The sequence below is a fragment of the Terrapene carolina genome, unplaced genomic scaffold (assembly GCF_002925995.2).
Source record: "Terrapene carolina triunguis isolate 2854851 unplaced genomic scaffold, T_m_triunguis-2.0 Scaffold148, whole genome shotgun sequence".
In the NCBI taxonomy this organism is placed as follows: domain Eukaryota; kingdom Metazoa; phylum Chordata; order Testudines; family Emydidae; genus Terrapene; species Terrapene triunguis.
This window is the reverse complement of record NW_020664499.1, coordinates 6,841,721-6,856,764: the sequence shown is the minus strand read 5'-3', so window position 1 is coordinate 6,856,764 and position 15,044 is coordinate 6,841,721. Positions and strand designations below refer to the sequence as shown.

At 41.3% G+C, this 15,044-nt stretch overlaps 1 protein-coding gene across 1 annotated transcript in view; it reads left to right on the top strand.

Moving 5' to 3' along the window:
- The first annotated feature begins 2,490 nt into the window (after nt 1–2,490).
- Nucleotides 2,491–15,044, top strand: part of LOC113406897 (histone acetyltransferase KAT6B-like) — a 208,167-nt gene continuing 195,613 nt past the window's right edge. Inside the window, exons 1-2 of the mRNA XM_029912011.1 lie at nt 2,491–2,562; nt 10,523–11,413. Coding sequence (XP_029767871.1) covers nt 10,793–11,413 — 621 coding nt within the window. The 5' untranslated portion in view covers nt 2,491–2,562; nt 10,523–10,792. The remainder of the gene's footprint in view (nt 2,563–10,522; nt 11,414–15,044) is intronic.

Here is a 15,044-nt window from a genome sequence, read left to right as displayed (position 1 = left end):
TGGACATGGATATTTTTATGAAATAGTTTTGAATGCTCCTTCTTTTCAAGTGCTAAAAAACTAGAATATTTAATGGTTTAGAAGCCTGAAAAATTTCCTTTAGAGAAGCCCTTCTAGATAGAGAAGAATTGGGGTGTGGTAAGGGGGGTGAAGGAGGAATATCTGAAAACACGAACTTTCTAGCAATCCTGTTTTTTATGTCTTTCGTACACTCTTAAATCCAAAATGGCCAAACACATTGTCAAGTTTTCCCCAGAGTTTTGTTTCCTGGACTGAGATGTGTCATGCCAAGTTTCAGTCTCAAGAGATTTTTTTCTCTTTTACCACCAACCAAGTTGCAAACGTCCTGAAAAAAGGGGTTTACAATAGAAATGTTGACACAACATTCCGAACAGTGTTCCAAATGTGAGGCCGTGCTACAGCCCTTTTCATGATTTATATTATTTCCCAATAATTGTAAACTATTTTTAAAGCATCACCAAATCCTGTATATTACACGAATGTGGTGGATGCTGAAAGCAAGATTCTCCAACAAATACTAGATCAAAATACAATTTCCCACCATGTGTTTGTAATACTGCACTTGGGCAGATAAAAACATTGACAGAAAATCCTCAGTCAACAGATGTTTTTCCATAGATATAGACTGGAATAAAATTTTCACCAAGTGGCTTTCTGTAAATAGCCCACTCAATTTTACAGGGCTCTAAAACAACACACCATAGCTGTCTTATGCACAATCTGAAACAACTGACTTGCTGAAATAGTTGTAATAAACCTTAATATTTAGCATTAGTCTAGATCCCCTGCTGATCTATAGGGAGCATCTACTCCCTGGGAAAGACCTTCTTGATTTATTGGAACAGGTGATTTTCTATCCACACGCTGAAGGCAGTGGTCTTTCTTTTCTTTTTTCCTCTGGGGTACAGGTACTAAGCCAGAGCTGAACTTCACAAAATTTTGAGGGTCTGTGGTTACAGAGGAACACCTGTGGGCAGCATTTCATCCACAGTGTGTAGAAAGTGAAGTAAATGGGCCTACTCATGTGAGTAACATTAAGCATGTGTGTGTTTGCAGGATCAAGTCCCAAATTGAGTATCTGAAACAGGGAGGATCTTTTTGAAAAGATGCTGGAGTAAGTTACCTTTCACCCTATCACATGCTACCACAGCAGGTAACATTCTATTATGTTAGACTATAGTGAAGTGTGATGTTTGCTAACCATAGCTGAGCAAACATCTGAAGGTATGAAAGCTTTGACCTGATGTCTGGCTCTTGCCAATGTCACTCAAGACTGCAGCATGAAAATGGGGGTGGGAAATGGGACCCAACACAAGTGTAGCCCTCCCATAACCCCAATACACATAGAAATCAGGACACCCTGTCCCCTAAAATAAGTCCTTATACTAATCTCACCAGATAAACATCAGATTTGAGGGGAGGGAAATATTCACAAATTCCTCATCCTTTTTCTGTTCCATCGGTAATTTTGATTCCCTCTAACACAGTCCTGCCCAGAGTGGGGAAAGTGGGGTGCAGGAGACTCCCTCATTATGGATTGAAGCAATTTTAAAGCATTTTATAATGAAGGATTTTGCAGTCTCTGTGTGTTTTTTTATTTAAACATTTTAAATTTCCCTATATATATTTTCCCTCATTTAAATGATCTCAGCAGCTTGACAGCCCTGCAGAATGCTTTAAAATCACCAAAGATGTTTATGATAACCATGTTCCACCATCCACTCCAACCAAATCACCCCAAACCTAACCCCCCTAATGCCTGGCACGTAACCCAGACCTAACCAGACTGGCACTGATAATCAGAAACAAACAACCCCTCCAACCTTCAATTTTTTTCCTCCTTTTTTTTTTTTTTTAAAAAAAGCTCAATTTCCTACTTTCCAGCAGCAGAGAGAAAAGTGGGGAGGGACCTCATCTGTCACAGTCTATGTAGATTAACCTTTCAATTAGCTGTTATCAGGTTCTGTGTTTTAGCACCAGTCCTCCAATCTGCCTCCATTTAGCATCAGGAAGGCTTGAGGTTTAGGGTGGGTTTTAAAAAAAATTAATAATAGTCATTATTTGTTCTGTTTTTCCTTTGCTTCCCCACATCCTGATGTGAACGGTTGCAACCCATTTTTGTGTGTCTGATCTCTCTCCCACCCCTCTTTGTGTGTGTGTGTAAGTATAAGAAGACGAGCCCCACAGAGGAGGAGGGGAGACAAGGTATTCTCTATATATTATTCTTTTTTTTCCTTTTGCAAAGGAGTTTAGAAAAGGTAACTGATGCAATCAATCCATTAACTTCGGATTCTCTCAACCTCCCCCCCCCTTCCTTGTCTGTCTCTCCTGGCTGCGTTTCCTCGCTGTGTATGTGTGAGGGGGAGGTTGTGTTGTTGTTGTGTTCCTGGCTCTGGTTGCAGCCAGGAGAGAGAGAGAGAGAGAGAGAAGCTGCGATCGCGTTTCAGGGGCAGCACATTCCGCAGGAACCGCTGCTGCAGAAACACACACAGCCAGAGAAAGGAGGTCATTGCAAGCAAAGGGGGGAAACCTGCACCAGAGGTTAGACTCATAGGAGTTTACGTGGGGGTGGGGGGAATAACAGGGAGCATGCGATGGGTTTTGTTTTGTATTAGGTGACAGGCTGCAATTTACCATAATAACCCCCTTTCCCTCCTCTCTCTCTGTGCAAGGGGGTTGTCAGTAAGCTGGGTACTTTTTTTTTCTTTTTGCATTGGAGGCTGATGCACGTGTTTGCAGACACTTATGCTCGGTAAAGCATTGCAGCCTCCCTGTGCATGTTGCAGAGGAGGGGATGGCTGGGTTGGGTGGGGGAGGGAAGGCAGGGGGTGGCTGGCTTTTTGTGTGTTGCATGCGCCCACCCTGTACGGGTAGGTTGTAATCGTTCCTTAGCAGAAGGGATGACAGGGAAGTCCTTGTGCGTTGCATGGGGAAACTTGCAGGGACCTGCATGTGGCGCTGGAGCTGGGAGTCATTGTGCCCCTCACCCCCTCCATTCCGTGGTGCGGGCTGCGTCCGTGCGCGCTAAGCCGCTGCTAGTGCCAGGCACCTCGGGAGGGTTATGCTGAGACAACACGCAGGGTCTATCTCGCCCGCCCGTACGAGTGGCAAGATCCGTGGCACGCGCATGAAGCTCAATATTTAACGCTGTGTATTAGTGTGTGTCGCGCGCCCGCCCTGAGCGGCCGTCGTTGTCGCTTGCCAGCGCTCACCTCTCGAACAAACTTCAGGAGTAGTCGGTGGCTGGGGGGGAGGGGGTGGGAAGTAGGCGAGATTGACGGGTGCGGCAGCCAATAGAAGGGCAAGGTTGCGAGATTCCTCGCCCTAACTAGTAATCGGCTGCCAATCGGTAGAGTTCAAGGCTGGGCCAGGGGCTAGCCGGGGCCCTGCGGGTGTTTGGCGGCGGCAGCGGCTAATGGTTGTCCACAGTGCCTCCCCCTTGACAGGTAGGCGGGGTTCCTTGTGAGGGAAGGGGCGTGTCTCGTGATTGGCACGCCCCACGTTCCAATGGGGAGCCTGGCTGGCTGCTGGGCGGGGTGCGCCGCTCCTGCGGGCTGGTGATGGACAGCGAGGAGCGGCCAATGAGCTTGGTGCGGCGCGGCCCAATGCCGGGCGGCGGTGGGCGGGGCGCGCGAGGCTGGGGGGGGGGGGGGGGGAAGGTTTTAATGAGACTCCATTGGGCTGTAATCAGTGTCATGTCGGATTCACGTTAACTACAACAGGGTGAAACAAAATGGCGGCGGCTTAGGTGAGCCTAGCAGCAGCAGGGGGAGTACGGCAGCTGGGGGCGGAGGGGAACCAGCAGTGGCGGCAGCTGCCTCAGCCTAGCAGCAGCAGGGGGAAGAGCCAGCAGCAGGGGGAGCAGCAGCAGCAGCACCACCTGGAGGTTGCTCCTCCCCCTCCCAGCCCTGATCCCAGCAGAGGTGAGTGGTACCCTGAGAGGGGGAGGGGAGATCTGTCCCCACAGCATCCCTCCCCCAGGGGAGGGGAGAGCATGTCACACATACACAGGCACCGCCTCATGTGCGGACAGCTGCACAGTGATGTTGCCCTCCCCACCCACCCGGTTCTGCAGCCCTGCCAGATAAAACGTGCAGAACGTTTGTGCATTAAAATGCGGCGGTGGGGGGGGGGGGAGATTTAAAAATTAAAATAAAATGACACCCTTCATCTCCCTTCCCAATAAAGCATCCCCCTGCGATAGCCGACTGAGACTTGCCAATACATCCTCCCCACCCCAGGTTGCAAAAATATTGTGCATTTCAAAATAAACATGCCACCTCAAAAATTCCACCTTGAAAACACTTAGTTTAAAATAATCCCCTGCCAAAACTTGCCACTTATCTCACTGAGAATTACAAATTCTGCCCCCCTCGCAAAAAAACTTTTCCTTTAAATTACCCCCAGTTCCTCAAAAATATATCTCCAACAAAAGCATCAACCCCAGACTAAGCAGGGAGTTAAAATATTCCCTCCTTCCAGTCGCTGATGACTTGAAATCACTGTCATAGTAGTAGCACGTTCAGTGCTTGAAAAATATGCAGGGGGGAAGGTGTGAAGGGCAAACGTTTAGTTTTGTTGCTGTCAGGTTGTGGTGATGCTGCTTGCTGCTGCTGGTGCTTGTTTCTGTCATGTTGCTGTTTTAATGTGTGATCTTACGCTGGTTTGTCGGGTATTGCAGCATCCAAATACTTAATCAGATCCTGATTTACACATGCTGCTCTCCAAGAAATTAAATAACCCCTTAAGCTGTTTCTTGCAGCTAAAGTTGCTAGTGCCTCTCCCTTTGCAGTTAGCTAAAGTTTATACAAGTACTAGTTCATTCACTTTTCATAATTAAAGGTATATACCATGTGAAGAGAAAAAAAATCACTGCCTCCATGATCTGAATAATTTTAGTTTAAAGAGTGTCTTATGAACTGGGAGTCCCCCTGTCTGATTTTTTTTTTTGTGGCTGTATTTATTTTGAGAAGGAAACTTATGTCTTGAATCTTTAATTGAGGGGTAGTAGGGAAGAATTAGAATTGATGGGCTGCATAATTCTAAATAATGAGCTGGATGAAAGGAGTATGGCCAAGAGAGTTTGTTTAATGCAATGGCAGTTTTCTCTTCTTTCTCCACTCCTGCTGCAATCCTTACCTGACCCTGATGCTGCAGCAGAGAGCTGGCCTGCTGCTGCTTCTGCTGTCTCTGAACAGAGCAAGTAGGAAGGAGCTGAATGAAATGGTACTTTACAGGTCACCAGTAGGTTGCACAACTCGCTGTCTTTTCTGTTCTCTCCCCCTCCCCCCATCTATTCTGTTAAAATCATATTTTAAAAACTTTTATTTGTGCATAATATTAAAAGCAACTGAGGACAACTTTGAGCTCTTTCCCCCCCAGATCTCTGTGTGAAAAGCTTGTTGTTTTTTCTTATTAAAAAGAACAGCTAGATTAAAACTTCTTTCCATTTAAGCAAACAGTTTGTTTTCTAAATCTAGAATTGTTTCTGAATGATCCAGATACTAGTTTGGTCTAAAGGAAGATGTCATTCTTGAGTATAGTCACTAATCCTATAATCCTGTAATGACATGTTCAGTCAAGGTATTCTTTAATTTGCTTTAGCCCTACAGTAGATTTGTTTTTCACAATTTAGCTTCATTCTAAAAATTAAGTTATGATTTTGCAACTATTTTGGATCTAGCTTAGCTTATGATTTAAACACAGGCCAACCATTGAACAGAGAGATCTTTTCTTGTACTGCAAAGTAAGATACTGTGCTTTCCAGAGCTCCTGTATCTGCATGCTCAGTATTAATGTCTGGCTACGTTTTGTGAACATATAAAGGATTACAGACTCCTAACCACTTGGCTGCTAGAATACTGCATTTTAAAAGTAATCAAAGTTGCTATGACTTTCAAAACAAGGCATAATTGAGCATTTGAGAAACTGAAACCATAATACACAGTGTGAGGCAGCTAAACCCACTAAGTTAATGCCTGCCACCAAGAGACTTGGAACTGGTCCCTCCCAATTTAAGATTATGGTGGTGAAACTAATCCTTGCTTTGTTGGAGTTTATTAAAGTCTTAATAGAATATTATTTAATAATGAATTTTTTTTGGAAGATTAATGTGGACACCAAGAAGATTGGTGATTATATTATACATAACAAAATGAAGTTGTTAACAAACTTTTAGCCAAATAACAATTGCAGTTTTGAGTTTTAAATGTGTGTGACTTTGATCTAGATTTAGCAGTGCTAGAGAAGCACAGTTCACAAAATTATTAATTGTAGCTTTATTTTGAATCTTGCAATATTCACTTGTTTTAACTTTGAAAAGACTCTTGGAGTCATATTTTGCTGAGTATGTACTGGGGGATAGAATCTGAAAGACTATATCTGATTTTTGGTTGTCTTAGACTTGGCTTAATAATTGCTACCAATATGTCCAATTTCTGAATTTTTTTTTAATAAAAAAAAAAAAAAGTTAGAACTTCTACAAAGTAAGGCAAGCCAGACATAAAAGCTCTGAACTGGGTTATGTTCTGGGGAGAATGTTTGCTATTAAGTATTTCATTTACAGTAGACCTTTTTGGTGCCCATTGTGAAGGCATCTGTGTGCTTTGCCTAATTAAATACACTCCATGACAAACAAACAGAATAACACTCATTATTTGTTAACTTTTTAAACAAGTCATTCAACAGCCTGACTGCACAAGTATTGCCTTGAAGCTTAACAAACTCAGGCTCTGCTGGACCTCTGGAGCAAGTAAATTTTAGAGGTCTTGCTTCTCCATTGAGAAAACCTTGTCATATGCAGTGGAAATTCTCCTGAACTTCTGGTGATACACTCCACCAGTGTTGATTTAGTAGGTGCTAGTATGCAGGAGGTTGTGTGTGACACAGAGGGAATTGTGACTCTGCTGCTCGCTGCAAGAGTTTCACAGCAGTGTAGTCAGAATTAGCAGTAGCCTATAGCTTGCACACACCTCTTCCACAGCCATTGGCTAATAAAAATTCCTGTAACCCACAGGTTACAGTATTTATATTGATATGCTTCATCAGTATCCTCAGAGGTTAGAACAGAACCTACACTGTGTGGTTTGGAATTTAATGGAAATGATATGGTAGTTCATATGACATTAATGTAGTAGTATAAACTTGAGTAAATTTAAAATGTGGCAAATTTGTATGACTCAGCAATTATGGTTTTGAGGGCTTAATTAAGGCACTGACCTTTATCCCCCATGGAAAATCCATGGTAGAGCCACACAACTTTCCCTCTCTCCTTTTATTTTTAAAGAAATGTAGCCACTGCAAGGAATTCCCTCAAGATTTTATTCCAGGATATGGGCAAGCCCTATAAAATGGTGTTAGTGTGACTTCTAAGGTATATTTACTTGTGGGTTTTTTTTTTTTGACAGTTTCCAGGGTTCAGAAATTATCAAAAATTAAAGCATGGGCTGTTTTCAGCCTAAAGCTCTCTCCCTATTTGAGCATTGCAGCTATGTCTGAAATGGTCTTCACCCACAGTTCTCATCCATGTGCTAATTGGTTCCAAAATGAAACTGTATTAGAACCTTCCTTGTGTAGTTAACCAGAGCATGGCTCCCATGAGTAGACTTTCTATCTTAAACTTAACCCTGTCCACAATGGAATATCCATTTATATTTAAACACTTCTAGCTACAGCAGTCTGAAAACTGTTCTCAAATGTGCAAAACAGTTTTCAAACAGTAATAGGTAAGTGGCTTGTGTACTAGTGTGGACTTGAATTAAACTTTGAATGGGTGGGGCTACCTTTTCACTAGCCAGTCTGTTTAGATCAACAAGCTTCAGTGTTGGAGTCAGTGCAATATCCAAATCCTAAATATAAAAATATATGAATGGGTCATCCTTTAGGTTTGGTTGGGGCTTAAGTAGTTTTGGGATTACAAACACAGAAATTCAACAGACGGCCAGAATAAAAAGACATTCCGAATTTAAAAAAAATATATATATATTTGTAATCCCAAAACTACTTAAGCCCCAACCAAACCTAAAGGATGACCCATTCATAAAAACTCTTGCTTGGGTCTAAAGCTGTGGTTCTCAAACTTTTTTTCACGGACCACTTGAAAATTGCTGAGGGACTCAGCGGGCCACTTAATGATCTTTCCGAATGTTGTTTGTACCATTAGTTAACTATTGTAAAGTACTTTGGATAAAAGCACTAAATATAATTTTTTTTTAATAATAATTAAAATTCTTTTCCTACAAATAAAAGCACACAACTCATATTTTAATATCAGTAGTCTTACCTTTCTAATGCAATGGATGTGCCCTCTCTTCCCCGCCATGGCAGCCCACAAGCTGGGCGTCTCCCCTCTCTCCCCCACCACAGCTGCCCCTGGGCTGGGAAGCAGGGGGGTCTCTCCCCTGCCACAGAGCTGAGGCAGGGAAGGAGGGCTGTCTTTCCTTGGCAGCCGCAGCCCTGGAGCTGGAGAAAGTCACCTCTTTCTCTGGCCGCTACAGCCCTGCACATCCCAAATTCCCCTTGCCCCCTCTTCTCACCCCACTGCGCACTGCCCCCTCCCACCTACCCCCTATTTCTCCCAAGGCCACCACCACCTCACCTTACATGTGCCTTCTCCAGGGTCCAGGCACCTAATTTATGGAGCCATGCCTGCGCGGCTGCAAGAATTAGGTGGGTGAACCCTTCATTGTCTCATCTTAGAGGGAACTATCCGCGGACCACCTGAATGGAGCTTGCAGACCACTGGTGGTCCACGGACCATGGTTTGAGAACCTCTGGTTTAGAGCCATTTAAATTAATCAGTAACTGGCCACACTTCCACTATTTAATCCTGCTGGGCCGTACCACATGAGACCTGATCTGGAGTTGAAACTTAAAGAAAGAAGAAAAATGTAAGACCCAACACATGCCTATTTTGCTCCTCTTGAAAATTACTTACAACCTTGTAAGAAGATTAGAATAATTACAACTGCTAGATAAGTGTGACCTGTGGAATTGCAATTCCATTTTCTGGTAATACAGTATGCCATATACTCAATTTTCAGTGGTATTGTAGATCAAGAATATTTATATTTAAAAGAACAAGGTGAGCTGCTTATTGGATAGACAGGTTTGATTGCAAAAGCCACTTTTTTTACATGAGATATTAATATTGGCTTTGCACTTTGCTGTTGAGTCATTGTGTACTGCCTCAACAGCTGACACATGTATACTTGTTTAAATTTAGATTTTTCTGGAGAATTGGAGAATCTTCTACTTTTCAAAAGAACAATCAGTTTAAATGTTGAGTTCTGTTCCATGTGGTGGTATTTATTATTTTCTACTTTATCTCTTATCAAACTATTAATCCTATCAAGTGGTGTTTGTTGTTTAAAGCTGGCATATAATAGGGCATGACCTCAGACGTAGTCGGTTAACTTTTTTTAAACACCTATTTTTAAGATTTGAAGATTACATCATGAGACAGAATAATCTTAACAATTAAGTATATTTTCATCTCCGTGTATGGGTATATTTATTTGCTTAACACCTTGACACAAAATGAGTCTACACCTTACCAAGAAACTATTTATGGTATTCTAAACTTCAGCTAACTTTGGAGGCCATGTAATCACTCACTTAATAGAAGAAACTGAGGCAATTTGTGTCTTGAGACAAATGCCACAGATAAATGGCACATAGAACACTTGACTTAACTGTACCATGTGAATTCATATTGAAAATAGGAATTATAAATGTAATTACATTATGCCTATCTGACTCGTCCTGTCACTCCATTGGCAAAGTTCCTCTTTCCTAAGAAGCTCTGGTATTGCTGGCACAGGTAGGCCCTTGTTTTCAGCCTCAGAGGTGATGGTAGCTCAGTGGTGTATGGTTGTCACAGTATGTACAGGGATATTGATACTGGTTATGGGCACTTTATCAGTCATATAGTATTTGTGTTCTGGTGGTGGTTGTGATTAAACTATATATAAACTAATCAAACAAAACAGGTAGTTTTTAATTTTTGTAGCCTGTTGAAAAGGAGGGAATGTTTGACAAAGGGCACTTTATCAACCAATTCCCTAACAGGTGCAGCTAATCCTTTCTTCATTAATTACAAGACTATAGTGCATATGTATGGTGTTTACTTTTTTACAGTGGTGGGCTTCAAGAAGGTCTATTGACCACTAGTGTTCCACCAGGAAAGACTTCACTGAATTGAATCCTTTTAAAAACTAAGCAGTGAGTAATTGGTTGGGGAATTGGGACTCTTAAAAATTACAGTTACACTGGGTATGAGTAGAAATTTATGCAGTCTGTGGATCACTTTCTAAAAGGGGAGGGAAGTGTGGAATTCTCAAACACATTTTGCAAATAAAGTGCTGTTTTTAAAAAGTCACATGGAGGCTTCGTTACTGGACCATCTTCAAGCTAAAAAAAATGACACTAGAATATTATTTTTATTGCTAATTTGTATCTATTTCAGCATTAATTGTTTGTTTCTTTTCTTCTCTCTCTAAAGCTTTTACCTTCCTTGATAAGGATGTACCCGTACCACCAGGAACAGTCTTTCTAGACGTCCAAGTTGGTAAAATGATAAGGAATTTCAGTCAGCACGTGTTTCTGTGTCTCTTCTGATTCCTGAAGGATGGATATTTATGAGAAGCTGCTAAACAGCATGTGGAACTCTCTGATTGTTTTAGAGTTGTGAATAACCTTTGAAAGATTTGTTAAAAGAATAAAGAGGAACCTCTATGGGTAACTTTTGGCTGGAAGATATTCTTGGTCAACCATGGTAAAACTTGCAAACCCACTTTATACAGAGTGGATTCTTGAGGCTATACAAAAGGTTAAAAAGCAAAAGCAAAGGCCATCTGAAGAAAGAATTTGTCATGCTGTGTGCGCTTCACATGGATTAGATAAGAAAACTGTTTCAGAACAGTTGGAACTAAGTGTTCAAGATGGCTCTATTCTTAAAGTTACCAACAAAGGCCTTGCATCCTACAAGGACCCAGATAATCCTGGGCGGCTTTCATCTGTTAAACCTGGCACTCTTCCTAAATCTGTTAAGGGATCTAGAGGAGCCTCTAATGAGCTTCGTAATGTGGATTGGAATAAACTATTGAGAAGAGCAATCGAAGGGCTTCAGGAACCAAATGGCTCCTCTCTGAAAAACATAGAGAAATATTTGAGAAGTCAAAATGACCTAGCAAGTATTTTCAACAACCCTGTCTTTCAGCAGAGATTACGGTTGGGGGCCAAGCGTGCTGTAAATAATGGGAGGTTACTGAAGGATGGACCTCAATATAGGGTGAATTATGGTAGTTTGGACAGTAAAGGAACTCCAAAATATTCCAGTGCTTTCCCAGCTTCTCTTCCACCTGTAAGCCTTCTACCCCATGAAAAAGACCAGGTAAGTGTGGAAAATGAAGGCAAATCTAGACGTGAAAACAAAATCCAAATAAATGACTATTCCAGTTTTCCTTTGGTTTTATATGAAGTTGCTTGTTATAATTTGGAATAGTTTTGGATTAATTTAACTGTTTGTGAATGAATCTTTGACTAACACATTCTGAAAGGTGATGCCTGCATTGCTGTATATGCTGTTGTGAAGTGTTTGGGTTGTTCCTGGTTTTGTTTTTTAAGATAGGGAAGAGGAGCTATGTGGAAAAGGGGTGTGTGTGCCCTTGCGCTTGGGCACTTTTGGAGATGAAATGTCTTTTTGTCCCCTATTCCACCAGCTTGATAAAGTAATGTTATGATGTTGCTATAATCCTGGCATAAAAATCAGTAGAATTCAAGCAGTTCACATCTTTGTGTGTGTAGTTTTGTACTATAATGCATGGATCAGACACTATTTGTTTTATAACTATAGTAACACTAATTAGTAGATCTATTGTTAATAAATTTCTAATGTAGTCTTAAGTCCTTTTAAAAAAAAAAACAACAAAAAAATGTATTTTAGTTATACTCCACCTTAGAACTGTGGTTATTGTGAGCTGAAGTTAATAATACATGCATCTAGGAACTGAACTACAGATGTCAGATCAATGTGTTGCTTCCTCTTCCTTCTACCATGGGATCTTTTGTGGCTCTCAGTGTCCTGAAGAATGTTCTCAGCCCATTTTAATTCTCTTGACCATCATACATCTGCTTTGTTACCAGGTGGCCCTTATACTTCCAGCAGAGGAGTTTAATGGCTCTGACTTCTTTCTCAAACTTATCCCTGTGTTTTCATCCCAAGATTTTAAAGGATGAGATGATGAGAGAGCATCAATGGCATAAAAAATACCTAAAGGGAACCCTTGGTCATTCCTCACTTGGAGGTTGTGGTGTGCTTTTGGAAACTTCCCTAGAATTTTTCCTACTCTGCCATCTGGTATCCCACTCTGCTTGCATTATTCATCTCAGTGGCTTTTTTAATTGATTAATTGCAGAGTGGCTTTTGAACTTCAGATGCATTTTGTTAGTGCTCACTTCTGACTTTGCATAACATACACATTTCTTTTGACAATTATGGGGGCTGCAAACGGCATCTCTATCAATTCTCCTCTTAGCAGTTTTCACACTGATTTCTTTCATTCCTTTCCCCTCTCAGCCTAGCTTATGTCTTGTTCTACATTGTTGTACAGAAACAATTCAGCTATGGAGCTGATGGCAAAGTGACACTGACTAGAAGCCTGAGCCTGCAGAATTATATGTAGATGGGGGTGCTCAAGCAAAGTTACCAATTTATTTCAGTGATATTGCTCATGTATGAAAAGTGCATGGTGCATCAGGCCCTAGAACTGGAATAGGAATTCAGGAGTATCGCTTACCGTGTGATTTTTTTTTTTCTATATTCATACACTGTATAGATCTAATTATGCAAAGCACTGAGAGCTTCATCATTACAAGTACCTTTAGGAATTCTTGCTGTAATTCCAGTATTCTACACTGAAGTGAATCATTTGAAGCAAACAAAAACACAATAATAATATGTTGGATCTTCGTGATCTGTGTTCTCAGGAGGAAATCTCCACTGGTAGTGTAGGGATAGTGACGTCACATAGGTTATAGTGCTGGAAAAGTTAGCCTTCATTGTACCACTAAGAAATGCTGATATAGATCTAAATTTGATTTTTGAACATATGTCCAACAAATCAGTCCTCTGATGTCAAGTGTTGTTACAAGAATTGAGCTTTCATTATATGAAGCAAATTCAGGTATAAAGATGTACTGCTAATTTATGCTGCTTAGATTTTACTCAAAGTTTTTACATCAGCTTCTGGAAACCTGTGTAGCTCCACTCAAATAACAGAGCTGGGCTGACATGTAGCAGCTGAGGATCTGCCACATTAAACTATATTGTAAGAATTCACCTATAAACTATTATGGGGACAATGTCTTGTATGTGACTACCAGTTGCATGACTTTATTTTAAAATAACTATCTCTTTAATAAATTATTTAAATGTGTCTTATATTGTTCATCTTGCTGCTTTACTTACGTTCCATAAGTGTACAGGTTAGTACTGAAGGAAAAAATGTGGTGCAACTTTTTAACTGAAAGTAGGAATAGTTCATAGAGTGGTTGTACAAGGTGTGTCCCAAGATTATCCCTTGAATTTGATTTACCAAAATGTAGCCAACTGGCCTTTCACATTGAAAGCTAGACTTTGACAGGGCTAGTATATTTTAAAGGCCCCTCTTTGATCTAAATCGGTGGCGGTATATACAACGTACTAAAGTACGATTTCTTATGCTGGAGAAAAAGAAAGTATGTCAGAAGATTGGTCATGACCATTCATGTTGCCCCTTCTGTAGAAATGATGATTAAAATAGCATCTTGAATTCAAAGATCTCAGTGTTTTTATGGACATTTAGTCTGATTTCGTAAACCCTTGCTTATACAAGTTGTACTTACTAATACAAGTAGTAGCACCTCAGGGTGGGATAACGGAGAAGCTGTGTGTGTACATCATGGAACTCTATGAAGGTTGGTTGAAGTAAACTGAGCTTTCAGACTGGTGGGACCAGATGCAGACCTTGATATTCCCCTCTGTGGGGGGCTTAGAGGGAACCCAGTGTGAGGTAATGTTTCTTATTGTGTTTATATAGTGTCCCCCACAGTGGGGGCCTGATCTCAGTTGGGGCTTCTAGGTGCTGCTGTAATAAACAAAATAATGCTGTTGGAACTCTGAAGTTTGCCTTGCAAAACAGGAGTTGCAAAGTCCTTTTAAATATTGGTGATGGAGGGGTGGGGTTGTGAACTCACAGATGAGGTGTGCTGCATGCAAATCCCAAGGGTCCAGAGAGATGTTAGAGCACTGGTGTGTGGATCCTGGGTTAGCCTTTTCCATGAAGCTGTCTGGATCCATTTTCTTCTGGCATCAGGGTTATGTTAGGAGTGGTATAGTCCATTGGTATTCCACCATAGCTGTGTATTACCTCCCTGCTCCACTGGGAATAGAAGCCACAGAGTAGAGTTAATGCAAGCTTTAACTACCATGTGTATTTCCGATAGAAAACTTGCATGAGTCCAGAGGAGAGCATGTGTTTCAATGTCAGCTCTGCTTCCTGTAGAGTTTCAGAGTAGTGGAAAAAGATGGTCAAGGGTATGCAACAGCTTCCATATGAAGACAGACTGAAAAGATTTAGGGCTGATAAGCTTAGAAAAGAACTGAGTAAAGTGGAATATGATGGAGGTGTATAAATTCATGAATGGTGTGGAGAAAATGAATAGAGAAGTGATATAACCCTTTCACACAATGCAAAAACCTGCCATTGCCAAACGAAATAAAGAGGCAGTAGATTTAATACAAACAGGAAGTACTTATTCACAAAATACACAGCTAACCTGTGGAACTCATTGCCATAGGATGTTGTGATGGCCAAAGTATAACTGGGTTCCCAAAAGAACTGGGTAAATTCATGGAGGATAGGCCTATAAATGGCTATTAGTTAAGATGGTCAGGGATGTAGCCCCATGCTTGAGGTGACCCTAAACCTCTGACTACTGGAAGACAGGGCTGGATTGCTCTCGTAATTGCTCTGTTCTGTACA